The 17,798-nt window shown below is 28.2% G+C and overlaps 1 protein-coding gene across 1 annotated transcript in view; it reads left to right on the plus strand.

Annotated features, from left to right (window-relative positions):
• The first annotated feature begins 3,416 nt into the window (after positions 1–3,416).
• Positions 3,417–17,798, plus strand: part of LOC146530321 (uncharacterized) — a 55,414-nt gene continuing 41,032 nt past the window's right edge. The window contains exon 1 of the mRNA XM_085200815.1: positions 3,417–3,670. Within this exon, the coding sequence (XP_085056941.1) occupies positions 3,650–3,670 (21 nt within the window). The 5' untranslated portion in view covers positions 3,417–3,649. The remainder of the gene's footprint in view (positions 3,671–17,798) is intronic.

Here is a 17,798-nt window from a genome sequence, read left to right on the forward strand (position 1 = left end):
TCCCCAGGTTCCCTCCGTCCACCCTGCTAGGTGCGGTATACAGCGTAAAACTAAAAAAAGAAAAACAAAACTTATACAATTATTATTATTACTTATCAAATTCTCAACCCGTGTGCAGCGACCACGTGGCGTATCCATTTTGTCGAAATTGCTGTTTAGGGCGCGCACATATTACAGGTTATTTATATCTGACATTTTTATATTTTTTTTATTTATATAATTAATTGTATTGATTTTAATAATATTTTTTTAGTTTAACAGAATATTTATAATTAAAATTATTTTTGGTTTTACAATATGTATAGATAAAGCGCAGTTTTGAAGTCTGTTTTATTCAATGAGTAATATCTATATTATAAGTGAAAAGTGGAGATCGAAGTGTCGTAACACTAGGTTCTCTTTGACTAGATATTTGACAATAAACTAATCCTAGGATATCTATCAAATTATATAACATTATATATCCGTACGGAGGTTTGAATTTTAAAGTAAGTTATTTTTAAATATAACTAATAATTACTACTATTACTTACTTATTAAATATCGAAAACGTATTCGTGATAATATGCTTCACTAGAAATAATTATAAACATCTTTAGTGAGGAGGTATTTATTGTTTTATCATTTATAATGAACGTGATTGTGATAATCTTATATTAGTTACATTATTTTTATTAATATTTGTATGTTTGTATATGAAATTAATAATATTTTGTATTATATACGAAATAATCTATAGGGCCAGTCGTGGCGCAGGGGCAGGTTGTGGGTTCAATTCCCGCTTGAGGAAATTAAGTATTTAATATTTTCATTTCTTCTCTCTGGTGTCAAGGCAAAGCGCGGCGTTAAGTTCCACTACTGAACACGCTTTGCTTCCAGAAAATAAGGAACGGAGTGTCTTAATACTAAGCTTTTTTTACTAGCTATTTTCATAAAGTTGAAGAGTTTCTTTGGTTGAGCGTGATAATCCCGGGAACTTCTGGATTAAATAGATTTTTTTTGTTGGATAGTTCATCAGTCAAGGAACCCTACAGGCTAGAAGCTGCAGGTACTAGTTACGTATATTTAAGTGTATTCATAACGAGTTTAAAAGAGAGCTTGTGGCTCTACTCTATGATTCTATTCCTTCTACAATAAATATATTGATTATCTTAAAAATAATACAAATACATAATAGATAAATATATTTTCCAAGGTATATGTATGTGTGACAAATCTACAACAAATTTTAACAAACAAACATAAAATCTATCGTATTTTTTTTCTATATACATTTTTTTTATTTAAAAATCAGTGGTACCCTATTTTTAATGCAGACAGTTACGTGTATGTTTAAATGATAACGTAAACTTGCATTCAAAAATGATTTCTATAAAAACGTAATAAGGTTCAAATCTGTTTAATCAATGTTTTAAGGAAACATTTGATTTTGAACTTTATTGAAATACAATTAAAGTTTCATTTTATTTATTATGTTTTGAAAATTATTTGAAAAGCGTAAATACAAGAGTGTGTGTAACTTTGGTCCACATTAGGCGAAACTTATGGTAATAATAATAATATTATTGAGACCAAGGCAAATGGACATGACTGTAAATGCGACGGTTGTGGGTTCGATTACCACCCGGGGAAGTGAAATATTTAAAATTTTCATTCTGCGCTCTGGTACGATCAATATTTTACAACCACTTCGTAAAAATTATAAAACAGTTTTTTATCTGTATTTGTGCAGATATTTCTCATGACCTTAACAACTTGGTAATCGCTGGATAAATACTGCTTATTGCTGAACAATAAAAATAGTTCATTAAATTAATATATTTATATATTATTAATAACGTATAAGTATACGTTATTAATAATATATACCTAAATATTTTTTCTTAGCTTAGGCAGATTCCTGAATTTTCGAAGCATTGCAGGCAATGCTGCACATAGTTTTCCATTTATATATCAGTATATATTTTTATTTCACTAATTTAGTGCGATACTAATTAATATAACCCACGGTCCGTTGTTTAACGCCGCGTGAAAAACGTATTTACTATAATATGTATTATATATAAAATAAAATTATTACTAAATTTTTATACGCAACTTCATAGCAGTTAGTGGCGGAATTCAATTCTGCTCTTTGTCTTTTTATCAGAACGAAGAAATGAAAACAATTTATTCTCCGCAGTAGGAAACAAACCTACAACCATCACGCTCGCATTCAGACGTTGTTCCAATGTGCTATCATGAACACATAATTATTTCTTACTTTAAAATATTTTTTTTATACGTAGATATGTAACAAAGAAACACCTTTACAAACTTTTCAAGTAAACAAAAAAATATATAGCCATCTCTCATTTCGTCGTGTCTCTTTTTCTCCTTTTCACTTATTTACTAAGAATTCAATAAAATATTTAGGTGTAATACACAAACATATGCAATTTAAACATTTATATATTAAATTAATATTTATATATATATATATTATTTTGTTTAAGAAACTTTACTCCCAATTCCAATTAAGACACCCGTTTGCCACTTTTCGACGAATTCTGGCCGCGTGTTGAGTGGCGAAACTCAAGATATAAAAATATAAAACTTTTCATTATCGAACCCACAACCGATGCGTTGACAGTCGCACGTTTGCGCCACTACTGGCCTTATTAATATAATTAATTATTTTAGCTAAATAGTTATTTTAAGTTGAAAGTATTGAATAAATATTACAATAAGGATGTATAACCGCGAGCGGATGCTAGTTTAAGTATAAAAAAAAGAAAAGAAAAAAATCATATAAATACAGTTTATTATACTCTTGCCTTTATATTGTTTGAGTGTTAGGGTTGTACATCTATTTATTGTATTATTTTTTAAAAATATTTATTAATTAAGATATATAGATTATATATTATTACTATTACTATTATTATTATATAGTGTTTGTTATTATTTGAAATGTTATATCTATATAGATACTTTAATAAATATGCGAATGTGTTGATTAGTTATTGTTTTAAGTTACGTTTTGTCAAAAAAGTCATAAATATTTAACAAAATACTAATTTAACTGTTAAATTTCAATATGCAATGAAAATCTAATTTTATTTAGATAGAGATAGAATTTAGATAGAGATAGAATTTTCTTCACATTAATAAAATTATAAAACGATTTTGTTCTTCTAATCAATAAAAGTTTTTAGCGCTCAAATTTTTTTTACTAAATGTCTTAAAAATTTACTAAGACGCGTACTTTCATAGTCAATTTAAAAAATTACAAAGACACCAATAAAGTAATTTTCATCAACATTTTACACTAAATATTAAATATAACAACATTAAAAAAATAAATAAAATAAACTATGCCCAAAATATATACAGCCCTGCGATCGTGTGAGAGGGTGCGACAGATACGGCGCGACCGTCCCTAGGAGCGGACGTTCCCGCGCTTTTACACGTCAAATGTAACGTCAAACCGCCATATTTATATATTTAAAAAAAAATCATTTTTCAAATATTAATAATTATTATATTGTTATTACAATAAGCATTTGTTTTTATAATAATTGTTTTATGTGTGTTTGTGTTTAATTATGTTGTTTTGATTAAACAAGTTGTGTTTAGAGTGATGTGAGTGTTGTGTTTGGATTTTGCAATGGAGAAACCATCTTATAAGGTAATTTTAATATTTATTTTATGTTTATGTTTAAACAAATTTATGTATTAATTCTGTTTTATTAAACAATTTCGCAGATTATTTAAATTTGTTTTATATGGGATGACGTCATCCATTGTCTTGAGAAAAAATAATAGGTATTTAGGTATTATTGTTTTTTTTTATTCTATTTCAACTTTCATTTTAATTTTTTTTTAATTGAAACTGATGAATTATAAATTGTTGAAAATCTTTGACTTTGATTAGTTTCTAATTACTTTATTACTCATATGTCTATTATTAATATGTTTTATATATAAATATATGATATATATAAGACATATTAGTTGTTATAGTAATATATATTATATTAATAATACATTTGCCAATGTAATATTAGATTAAATTTTAGTTTAAATCGAATCATCGAAGCGTAACATTGTTACTAGTCCAACCCTGTACGCCATATCAGCAAAATATTAGTGATGTGACTAATATCGACGTCGATGTCGATGTCTTTTAATTATTTAAATTAATTATTTTTTTTGCCGTAGAACGTTATCTGTAATCTTTATACATAATCTTTATATACTAATGATACGTGATTTATTGAATATATAAGTAAAATACAATGATTTTAATTTAGAGTAAAAGTTATTTAATTTTTGAGTTGGTTATTTAAATTTTGGAAAAGTAAAAATTGATTGCTTATAATAGATTTTGATAGTAATTATTCTATATACATACAAGTGGCGATGCACTCGTCGTCTTCCTGACTACATTAAACTGAATTAGAACGTCTATTTATATAACACCTCGCGCTTCACCGGTTTTTTTATGATCGCTTAGTCAAATTTATAGCTTGATTGTTTAAAAATCGTACTCAAGATTTGACTTAATTCAAGATTTGACTGTCGATTGTGTTTATTTTTTTATTTGTTATTAAGTTTATTTTAAGTTTTGTAATTCGATTATTTTATATAATGTGTAGTTTTAGGAAAAAATGGATTAATAAGAAATTGTTGATAGATTTTTTTTTTTTTGTTTTTTTTTTTGTTTTTTTTTTTGTTTTTTTTTTGTAATAAGTATAAAATCTTTAGATTACAATTACATTTATATTTTTTTGAAACTATGTTACAAACTACGAAACAAACATTGATTTTTAATAAAATTTTACTGCTCTTACATTGTAATGGACAATCGATACGGGTTGCGATTCAGAGTGTTATCGATTGATTAATTTGAGTTTACTTGTATTGAAATAACCATTAATTAAAAATGGAATTTATATTAATATTTTGTGCCTACACTAGTTTAACCGTAATTAAGATAATGTTGAATTAGTTTATTTCTGCAAGTTGATAGCCAACTATAATTATTACAAGATTCATCAATAATATAATATATATTGTAATATATTATTTATATTAAAATTAGTAATACTAAACGTATTTCAGTATTAATATATAATATTTTTATGCAGTTACTGGGCAGGGGAAACAGTGATAAAATATTCCATTCCCACTTTCCGTCCAAATTTCGAGACATTACGTGTTGAGTGGCGGCCCTCGGTGTCGTGCTTTTTCATGTTATCAGAGTTAGATAATGGAAATAATTCATTCGCTCAAAAAGGAATCGAACCCAAAACCATAGCGCTTACATTTTACTATTAAAAAATCTCTTTATATATAAACGATTCTTATACACACTCTCCTTTTTTATATGAACACAGCAAATAGTACTTAATTTGAATATCATTAAGTATTTAATAAACCCTGAAATTAGTAGGTTCATATATAAGTATATAATATATTGAGTTCTATGTTACATGAAATAAAATTTAAAATAGTTTAAAGTAGTCAACGAACAAAACAAATAAGTAAATGTAAGTCTTAATTAGGTCAAACGTATCCGAAATGGCTTCGCAAGTTTTCCAAAAATAAATATACGATTCACGAGTAACGCAATTTTAACATTTCACAAGTTAAATTGAAATTATAATGTATGACCATGCTATGTTGGTCAAAATAGCCATTCTTCTAGTTTTTCCTGGGTAGTTTTCTTGATTGATTTAATCATTATAATAACTCAGTAAGAATAAGTAATATTTAGCATCTAATCAAAGTGATTTTCCAAAATAATTCCAGAAGATATATATATCTTCTCTCAATAAACAAAGATTACAAAGTAACAACAAATTAATAAAATTCAATGAAACGAAGGGTAAGACAAGTTTTATTTAACGACTCCTTAGAATTGATATCGGTGCATAATAATAAACGTGTGTAGTGTCCGTGTGTTTTTTTAATAGTTAACTATTATTCTAGGAGTTAATGTCAATACAGTTATTTATTTATTATAAACCTAAGTATATTTTGTTGTAATATTTCATTATATGGAAGACAAATTATAGTGAAATATTATTCCGTTGTCCTTTTTTGCCATTTAAAGTTTTGTGGTAAGTTTTGATACAATCTTATATTTGAATATTAACATTCTATTAAATTGTATATTATTAACCTAGTATTACTATATGCTATTTAATAATATCTATATTCACAAAAAATATTAAACAATACCAAATTATATTATATTTCATACATATAATTTTTAAATATTATTTAAGGAAGTCAACATGATTATATGCTTGTATGACATAAACCTAACATAAAAACAAAAATAATAAAAAAAACACTAAGTAAATAAAAAAGTTTACATGAAAAAAAATTACATATCGATAATATATAAATTGTAGAAATAACAAACAACACTACGGAAGCCATTCTTTGGCATTATGGAGTTTAATTTTTTTTATTGAGGCCTGAGTCCTTAGAGTGGCTTAGAATAAAAGTGGTGTCGAACATAATAATACACAAAAAATGGTTAAATACAGTGGATAAACGCAACTGTCATGGGTTCGATTTCTTTAATATTTTCGAGGCCAAACGCGGGGAACGTAAGTGTCTTAATGGGAGAACGGAGTGTCTTAACATTAAGTTTCCTCTGTCTACAGTGTATATGCGAGGTACAGCGTGAAGAGTGATATAAAAACTAATTTAGGTGACACATATAATTTTTACTTATGATTTGATTTAATTGACCTTTAACAGAAGCTACCGATAAAAAAATGCAAGTGCAAAAACTAAGAGGAAATTATTGTTTGAATATCTTAATGCGAATCATTGGATATAAAATGGAGGTCACAGATTCAGTTTTTTTCATTGCGCTTTTTTATATGCTGGTTTTATTTTAAGAAATATGAGAATTAATATTTATTTGGTTTTCTAACTTTTATTAGGTCGATATGTAACTATGTAATAAAATCAAAGAAACTGAATTTAACCCACTGGTAATAATTGTTTTTCGTTTTGTTCTTTTTTTAGTTTTTAATTTAACACACAAGGTAGACAGAGGGAACTCGTGTTAATACACGTAGTTCCCGTTAAGACAATTCCATTCACCATTTTTGATGGAACTGAACGCCGCTTTGCCTCGGTACTAGAGCGAGGAAATGAAAATATTAAAGATATCATTCCCCCGAGAGGAATCGAAGCCACAACTCTCATGCTTACAGACACATGCTTGTGCTACTAAAACTAACGAGAACGATCACGATAGCCTCTTACAGCTCAAATCTTACAATTGTTAAATATTTAGAATATATTACAATTACCTATTATAGTTTGTTTATTATAGTTTCACTTGTGACATTTCTACATAATCCCACATCTGTCCTCAAGGTACAGTTGGCCGTATTTTTTATGTTAATTAAGTAATGGCGATGTGTTCTGTATACTTATGATATTTTTTTTAGTGTATGCCTTATTCACAACAAAAAACCCTCCGTTCTCCGCTTTGCATTTAAATTTGAGATAGTGCGTTATGAGGGGGGAAACTTAACGCGACCGACACTTTGTTTTACTAGAGGGGGAGGTAAAAATAATTCATATTTCTGAGTGGAAATTGAACCCGCAACGGTCGCACTTACAAAAGCTGTCCCACTGCGTCACAACGGTCTAATTGACTAATTAACTTAACAAGGTTTTTTTAAATTCAACCCGTATTTGGCACACACATACATACGCTTCACAAGGAAAGTAGAGGGAACCTGGGAACCTACTGATAAGGCACCTCGGTCTCATTAAGACACTCTTGTTTCTCACTTTCCGCCGAAATTTTCGAGTCTACTATATAGCTGAAAAAGAAGTTTGTATGCTTGAGCGCGGTAATCTCAGGAACTACTTGTTTCCGTGCAACTTATAAAGGCTAAAGCAACCATATTGAATTCTTTAAAAGAATTGAAATTGAATAAAGATGCTAGTTTTCAACAAAAATAATACATTTAACTAACAATAATAATAAGTATAAAAATCTTATTTATATCCATATTTGGCGTGTTATCAAAACACTATCTGTTACTGATAAGAATTGATAAAGTAACACGATAATTTGACAATAATGTTTTATTAGGGATCCTTGTGAGGTGAACCTTTAGTTTAGAATAGTGTCTCAATCTCAATACTAGAGTTTCCATGTATCCCAATGTTTATCAATAAAAATGTGTAAAAGATTCCAGGTTCACTTCCGTGTACGGAAATTTCTATAATCTACTGAACTTAAATGTAATAAAAATATTTTACTGTTTTTTGTACTTAAAATTTATAGAATATCTGTTAAATTATATATTTTGTTTTATAAAAAACAAAATAGAACTACCGATCACTTAAAAACAAAATAAAGCCACGCATTGCACTCACAGGTACATTCTATATCTAAAATAGTTCACAGAGCTCATGACGAAGAAGTTATTTTTGTTCGTACAAATATAACTATGTTTTCTTTCTTATATATAATGGAACTAGCGACTCACGCACGGCTTCACGCGCTTTATTGTTATACTATAGACAAATTATACAATAAGTTCAGTAGTTTTTGCGTTAAAGTGGAACAAACTGCATCCTCACAAACTTTCATATTTATAACGGAATAGGACCGATACCGGAAGAGGTACGATAGGACTGTAAGATGTGCATTTCTATGTTTGAACACTAATGCACACGTAAGTAGTTATTTTCGTTAAAATTGGGAATTTGTCAGTTAGAGAGAGATAGAGATATTTATTTTGGTTCACGCTCATAACATTGTAGGTAGATGGAACTTCTCATTAAGACACTGCCGTCCCCGTCCACTATCCGCTGTTGTAAAAAAATATATATTTATTTCCCCTGAGTGGGAATCGAACCCACAACCGTCGCGTTTACAATCAACGCTGTTATATTTATTTTGTAAACCCTCTGTTATCAGTTTGACATGTATGTATATTGTAGATATGTGTATGTGTGTGATAGAATTGGCTAATATTTGAATTTTTTATGGTTTTTAAAGAAAAGAATTCGAAATTCGAATTATAAAAATTTAAACGTACCGGAAATCAAACACGTAGGTACTACTCGTAATCGTACGTCTGTTTCGATTTAGCACGATAAGAAAGTTTTCAGCTTATTTGGGCAAAAATAAAAATACAAATTATGAATAGTATTAAATTCTACCCTTTCTGTAGTTTTTAGAAATAATTGATTGAATAATTGAACCGACTATCCTCCTACCACTAAACCAATATAAACATGTCTAATTAAATAATAATAAACTTTAATATCTAACAATGGGAAGTCGCCCTTAACTATTGCCGTGTCGTTCTAACATATCAACTAATGTGTTGCCATCTCTATCGCACACGCCGAGGTTGTTTCAATTTTATACTTATTGATTCCGTGCTCGTCCTGTTTTGTAGAGTTGACAGAATAATTTTTATTTAGTTTTTTTTGTTTGTTATTTATATTGTGTATAAATATATATTTTTTAATTATTAACATTTTCCTAACATACAGTATAGTATTTAATATATGTTATAGGTTTAATAATTATTTTATAAAATTAACTAGTAATTGTTAATAATTTATTCTAATGTCGTGTTTTTTGTTATTGTGCTTGCCCGCTTTTGTTGATCGATAAATAACGCAAAATATTTTAAATATATATATTTTTTATTTCATTGTTCATTTCTCTATAAAATAAAACTCTTTCGTTACTGAGTGACTAACAAAAATGTACAGAGGAAAATATTGGACTTTCAAAGCTGAATTATGGCTTTGAATTTCATGTTATGTAAAAAAAATTGCGCCTGTATGCAATTTGAGTTAATGATTTGTTATAATGCATATAAATTTAAATATCGGTTTCCTTATTGCCGTACCTACGAGTATCTTATACCTGGAAAATAACAGAAACGATGGGTAAAATAAACCGCTTTGAAATAATGATATGCTACTCTATTTTCATTGCAGATATTTTCATTTTAGTTATACTAGTTAGTTAAACTCATTTCCGCCCGAATTGTAAATGTATTTTTTGATTCTTTGTCTTCCACAAATCAGCTATAAAATGAAACTACGCTGTCTCCCGCACACAGGGTAAGCAGAGAGCAAAGCAAAGCAGTGTACTCAAACTTCTAGTCAATTGTTTCAAATTATCAATAACTTATTGTAAATTTAGATTGTACATGTAATATCAGATATATGCATATTATATTTTATTTTAAAATAAAATACCAATACAAAACGTGACATTTGATATAATTAAAAATTTCAACACAAATCGCCAACACATTTCGGTGTGAAGCGCACGTTCATTACAAAATGCACAAAAACTAAATTATTTTTACAATACATTAAAAATGTGCCAATGTACAGTCTAGCTTTTTTGTTGCCAACTATGAAATTCTTCAACTAGTGCCAATAAGAAGTTGTAGCAAAACAGTTTAGATTATCTATCAGAAGGGAAGTTAGATTCGATTTTGGATATAACTAGTGGTTAGTAACTCCTTTTGCTAAGCCAAAAATTACGGAATTGATATCCATATAAATCAGGTATTTATATGCATAAAAAAATTAATGTACTTAATTTATATCTAGGTATAATATATCTATTATTTATCATACAGTAATTAAAAATATTATATTTAACAATATCTTTTATTAATATAAATAATATTGCCTGATTGTTGTATGTTTTCAAATAAATATTTAATTTCCCAAATAAACCTTTATTTAACTCTCTTTTTCAAATTACATAGGACATAACAACTACCATATGTCATGCGCAAGATAGCGAAAATATGTGAAAAATGCTATGGCATTATTTACACAAGGTTGTATTTAATAAAAAACCAGACAAGCGCGAATCGGGCTTGCCCACCGAAGGTTCCGTACAGAAATTCGAGCTTTTTCTGAAATTGTTGAAGCTGAGCTTAGCCCGAATTCTTTCATCTAATACCTCACTTAAACTAACGGCTTTAATACCAAATTTTGCTCCTTTTTAAGGCTATTATTTTTTAGGATTTAACTACAAATATAAGGTTTTCAGATTTTTCCTCAATTTGTACTATCTGTCGATGCAAAATTTATAATTTTAGGTCAACCGTAAGTACCCTATTAATTTTGATTCCCTTTATAGTGTCGAAATACGCATTTATTGCGATTTAAGCGGCTATGTCTTTTGTTAAGTAGATGTAGAAATACGAATTTTTTCCGGAAATCAAGGGGATCTAAGGAAGAATTGAGTATATGGTTTGAATTTCCACTCGATATATCCAAGCGTTCCTGAGATAAAGGCTCTTGACAGACAGACGAACGGACAACAAAGTGGTCTTTTAGAACGGAACCCTATAAAGACTACTTATCTAATTTACTCTTTATATCGTAGCTCCCACGGAAACAAGTAAATCTGCATTCTATGTGGTTTAGATAAAAATAAGTGTATGTTTTAAAATACTATAACTTTTCACACCTTTGTTTTAAAACGTAATTAAACGTATAATTTTAACGAAATTATACATTAATTAATAATAAGCACCGTCATAGCGCAAGGGCATAAGTGTGCGACTGTAAACGCAACGGTTAGGAGTTAGATCCCCACTAGGGGTATGAATTAATGTTATGTCCACGTTCTGGTAACAAAATAAAGCGCGGCGTTAAATTCCACCACTCAACTCAAGTATTGGTAAAGTATGTCGGTGGTAGCTCGTACATTATGATAATAAATAAATTGCTTTCTGCAATCCTTCTCCATATCAACTTTATGTATACGGATATCCGCATTACGTTCTAGTGTTTCGTTTGGTATTACCAAACGCTTCTTCATATATACACAATTTTTAAATAACAAATAGATTAATTTAACTAACGGTACAATGTGATGGCAACGTGATGATTACCTTATTTTTTACGAATATTTACACTTTTTCAAACACATAATATACAATATGTAAAATATAGAAAGAAACAAATTAAAAAAGAAAATAATAATGTTGATTTTATTGTATTCTGTTTTTTTTTCTAAAATCGCAACAATTAAGTAAAGTAGAGTGGTGATCAAATATTTTTTTGCCGACCCTACACCAAAATGGTTATATCCGGCGTCAGAATTGTGCGTTCATTTTACTTAACGTAACTTTGTTATTATTACTATAAGACACTAATATGCCGCTAATGTTGAGAGAAATTGATGGCGGGATAGTGATTAATTATTATATTTAACTATTTTTGCAGTTGCTAGGGTTAACACGTGAATATATGTATGTATGTATGTATGTTTGCAGTTGCTTAACGTATTTTCTGAACGGGCTCGAACTCACGACCTTTGTCTTAGTCAATCATAAATTACTACAGGAATAGGCAAATAATATAGTTTACAGTACTTAATTAGCAGCTATTACACTCTAAGTGTTAGCGGTAGTATTCATTATGAGTTTATAGTAAAAATGTGAATATGATTAATTAGAATGAAACGAAATGTGTAAGTTGTGTATTTAAATAAAGAGAAGTTGTTATGATATTATTATGACTGAAGATAAAAATATAAATGAAGTACTTTTATTAATATATAATAATGTTAGCGGTAGAATTCATTATGAGTTTATAGTAAAAATGTGAATATGATTAATTAGAATGAAACGAAATGTGTAAGTTGTGTATTTAAATAAAGAGAAGTTGTTATGATGTTATTATGACTGAAGATAAAAATATAAATGAAGTACTTTTATTAATATATAATAATGTTAGCGGTAGAATTCATTGAGTTTATAGTAAAAATGTGAAAATGATTAATTAGAATGAAACGAAATGTGTAATTTGTGTTGAAGTTACTATGTTATGTTATGTTATGTTATAAATGATGGCAGCACTGAAACTATCTTTATTGTGAATTATGAATATGAGATACATCCGGTAAGCTTAGTTTTGGAGGGAAATTGTAACCTATAAAACACCCCAAAAACAGAAATGAGCACAGTCTTCCCGACGTTGTAATACTGCCAGCAAGCTCTAAGCAAACGTTATTAAGTGATAGTTTAAGTGCTGAGTGTTTAAGTGTCAGTCTTAAGTAGAAAGTGTTCATAATAAAGCGATTTAAAAAGTGAAGGTTTATAATTGATCTACCCAGTGAATAGATGTTTTCTTTCACTTCAGAAGCGGGACGCAGGACTAAATAACGCCCATTAAAGACTGAAGGTTAGAAGTGTTATATATTGTATAATATTATTATTATTTTTTTTTTCTATTGAATTTTGTTGTTCACAAGTGACTATTGTTCTTCTTATTATTTTTACTTTTGTGGTTACTTTTATTAAGTAATTGTTTCTTATTAGGGTATTTGTTATATTTAAATTTATATGCTGGTTTGAATCACTATAATACTACATTTGTAAAGACTATAGGATTTGCTTATACTTAAAATGGGGAAACATAAGCGAAGTTGTACCGTTACCTACTAGTAATAATCATGTGCGAGATATTTACCCTCACAATAATTTTCCTGCTTTATGTAGTGTTTTAATCCTAAATATCATTAAGGCAAAAAAAATGAACGACAAGTGGTTCAAAGGATTACCCACATTGTTATTTTCTTGGGAAGAATTGACACAAACATTAAAATTAGTGTTTTTATTAAATGAAATTACGGTGATCTTTTAACGGATATGCTAAAAATTAGGTGTAAAATTGGTCAATCTTTAGAGAATTATTATTATAATAAAATGATTTTAATAAAAAAAAAAACGTGTAATTAAGGATATTAAGGCGGTAGGATGTTAATACATGCCATGATAAATTTATAAGAATGGGAGCGGGAACTTGCACATTTGAAGAACCTGAACAAGTTTTAAATTATTGAAGTACTTTATCTCAATGACTTTACATAGTATAACCGGTTGAAAAATATTGATAACAATACAAGTAACAGAGCTTCAAATTGTAGTAGTATGGGGAAATTTTCAAGGATTAAGGTGTTTTAATTGTAATAACATTTTCATTATCAAATGCTATATCAGTATCAAATGTAATCGACTAATTCAAACAAGTAACTATTATTTTAAATTAGGCCATGAAACAAGATTGCTATAAACGAAATTTAGTATATGATTCCAATAGTAGTATTAATAATGATACTTATGATAAATATTACAAACGTTCACGTTAATGGTGTCAATACAACAACCTACGTTGACTTAGAACTAAATGTTTTAATTTTATAGGTGAAGGTAGTACTTTGACTAGACTACTTCTTGACATGCATTCTCTTAATGTGTGATATAGTCTTTTTTTTACTGTACAATCTCCTTCGTGTGTTCTCCATACGTGACATTGACGATGTGATTGATCCTCAACTTTCACGCTCGAAGCGCCGTTAGGTAATTTTGTTGCAAGATTGCAAGTAAATAAGTGCGGACGTAAATTTGTTAGTAGTTGGTGTTTTCTATTTAAAAGTACCTACCTTAATTGGACATACTTTCTGTAAAAATGTATATAATGATTTACAAAACAAATAAAAATTTTATATTCGTTGAAGTCCCTAATATAAATTGTGGACAGTGACAAATTTAAACTTCATACGGTAAAATATCGAATTATTGAACCGCGAAGCACTATACCTGTAGACGTTGTTGTTATTGATTACTGTAGTTGTTAGTGTTAGGTAAAAGTAATCACTGATTACTTTGCAATTCGTAGCGTTATGGGACTTATTACCTACAAGTGCCCGGTGGTATATTATAATGCAAGAATGTCGTCTTATTGTTGAACACCGTAATAGCCGAGCGGATGATGCATGTTGATGCTTTATCACGAAGTTCTATTTCAGAAGAGAAGTGTAGTTAAATTAGAGATATATTCCTAGCGGACACGGACGCGGTTTCGCCTGCTTGAACTATACGAATATTTAGTAAATATATTTATGAAATTATTTTCAGTTAACGATAGACATAGTGAGAAAATATAAATAATCAAGAGAATAAATGGAGACTTATTTGTATATTATATTATATTATATTATAATATTCTCTTTCTAAAAACAAAACCTACAAAATAAACACTGTCATAGTAAAAATAGTGACGGGAACGAGAAATAAAGATAAGCTTGTTACGCCAAGTTTTCGCCTCCAAAAAATTAATAAATCTTTTCTGGGTCTGAGTATACGTGTATATAATAAAATTCCGCAGTGTATTCTAAGTTTGCCACTACCCAAATTTTAAGTAATTGTAAAAAAAAAAAGGTCTAATAAGTAAAGCTTATTAAAGCACTGTACAAGAATATTTAGAGGATAAGCGTGTATGGAATTAATGTCTATTAAATGTCAGGCAGGATAGATGTCAGCTAATGTAACAGTAAACTATATCATTGACTTTGAAAAGAGCAACTATTGAGATTCTTGCCAGCTCTGCTTAGCAGAACTGCCTTCCGAACCGGTGGTAGCTTTGTGTCTATATGTTCAGTCGAAGATTCAAAAGTGCTTGTGATAGTAAAAGTAGAATTTATTATTAGAATAAAAAATCTTGAAATTATTGGTTAGAAGTAGAAATAACTAAAGGATATTCTTAGTATTGGATAAAGTACCTAAATTCCGTGCGTGCGTACGTACATATATATCGATTCTATGAAATAACTAAACATTTTTCTATATTAAATAGGATAATTTTTGTGAGCAATATCAGATAAAATAAGAGAACCAAAATGTAGATTAGATTAATTATAAACAGCGAATAATTACATACAAGTTAACAATAGTTCGAAAATGTATGAAAATTTATAAAACCGTCAACATCGTCTGCCCGTTTGCGTCGGTCATACCTAATGTGCCGCCAGAAGGTAATTTTTAATCAGTGACATCTCCTTAATTATTTATTAGAATGTTATACAGTAAACTATAATCTCGATTTAGATAAAATGCAAAAAGTGACTATTATATTTATTTTCATAAGGATGAATATCAAAATATAAAAAAACTATACATTAACAAAAATCCAATTTTAAAGTAAATTAATCAAAATAGTTATTTTTGTTCAAGCTTCAGAGATAAACATTTAACATCGCGGAGTTTACATTATGTAGAACAATATTTTTGTTAAACATTGTTTGTATGCATCTCATAAGGTTGAGTCAGCACTCGCCATATATGAGTTAAGCAAGATCATTTTGGGTGACGTTTCCTTAAAAACAAACAAGCGTTGCAAACCGTTGCTTAGCAAAAGTCGCGTCGCGACGGTTATTAACATAGAGGAATAACTTACATGTCAAATTATAAAATATTTTAATATATTAGTATATATGTGTAATGTAATGTAGCCTATAGCACTTTGAAGAATGTTTTCGCAGCTTTCATACAAAAACAAAGTAAATCGGACCAGTAGATCCAGAGATCTTAGCGTTCAAACAAACAAACAAACTCTTCGCTTTATTATATTAGTATAGATTGTTATTAGACGAAAACACGTGGTTAAAGTCGTTACATAGTCAAGATTCTGAAATACAATGTAAAGATTTAAAAACGAAAGATATTACAAAAGGTTATAAAAATGATTTAGAAAAGAATGGTAAATTATATAGAATTATAAACAAAAATGAACCCAGAGATTTAGTTCGTGTGGAAGAAGTTGTTCGATCAGAACCAGGTCAAAGTAGGAAGGTTGTGCCTAAATGTAGTGTAGACCTTTCTTTCGTGCGACTAGGGTACATAGGGTGATCGCCATTAAAAGAAGGGAGTTCTTCTTACAAAGGGATAATATATAAGTGGATAAATTCCACCCTTGGTTAGTTTTTAATAACGATGTAATATTTAGTGATTCGGATAATAATAAAATTCATAGGTGTATAAAATGGTGCTTTTTTCTAATTCATACTTGATATTGTATTTATGATATCGAAATGTTCATCAGATATTTTATTAGTTGTCAAATTTACATATTTTTAATGATTTATTGAAAGTAAATATAATATAATATTACATTACGTTCTATACAGTGATGTTGAAATGTACTCGTATGAAATATACTTTTAGTGATTTATAAAAATAGAGAAAATAATAATGTTTTTCTAATTCATTTAAAATATTATACTTGATGTTGGACTTAGGATATTGAAATGTTCATCAGATATTGTTTTTAGTGATCAAATTTACATATTTTTAATGATTTATTGAAAGTAAATATAATATAATATTACATTAGGTTCTATACAGTGATGTTGAAATGTATAAACATGTATTTGATTAATTGTACTCGTATGAAATATACTTTTAGTGATTTATAAAAATAGAGAAAATAATAATGTTTTTCTAATTCATTTAAAATATTATACTTGATGTTGGACTTAGGATATCGAAATATTCATCAGATATTGTTTTTAGTGATCAAATTTACATATTTTTAATGATTTATTGAAAGTAAATATAATATAATATTACATTAGGTTCTATACAGTGATGTTGAAATGTATAAACATGTATTTGATTAATTGTACTCGTATAAAATATACTTTTAGTGATTTATAAAAATAGAGAAAATAATAATGTTTTTCTAATTCATTTAAAATATTATACTTGATGTTGGACTTAGGATATTGAAATGTTCATCAGATATTGTTTTTAGTGATCAAATTTACATATTTTTAATGATTTATTGAAAGTAAATATAATATAATATTACATTAGGTTCTATACAGTGATGTTGAAATGTATAAACATGTATTTGATTAATTGTACTCGTATGACATATACTTTTAGTGATTTATAAAAATAGAGAAAATAATAATGTTTTTCTAA

The sequence above is a fragment of the Heliconius melpomene genome, chromosome 17, assembly GCF_056956725.1.
Source record: "Heliconius melpomene rosina isolate 202511_hmr_F chromosome 17, ASM5695672v1, whole genome shotgun sequence".
NCBI classification, from domain to species: Eukaryota; Metazoa; Arthropoda; class Insecta; order Lepidoptera; family Nymphalidae; genus Heliconius; species Heliconius melpomene.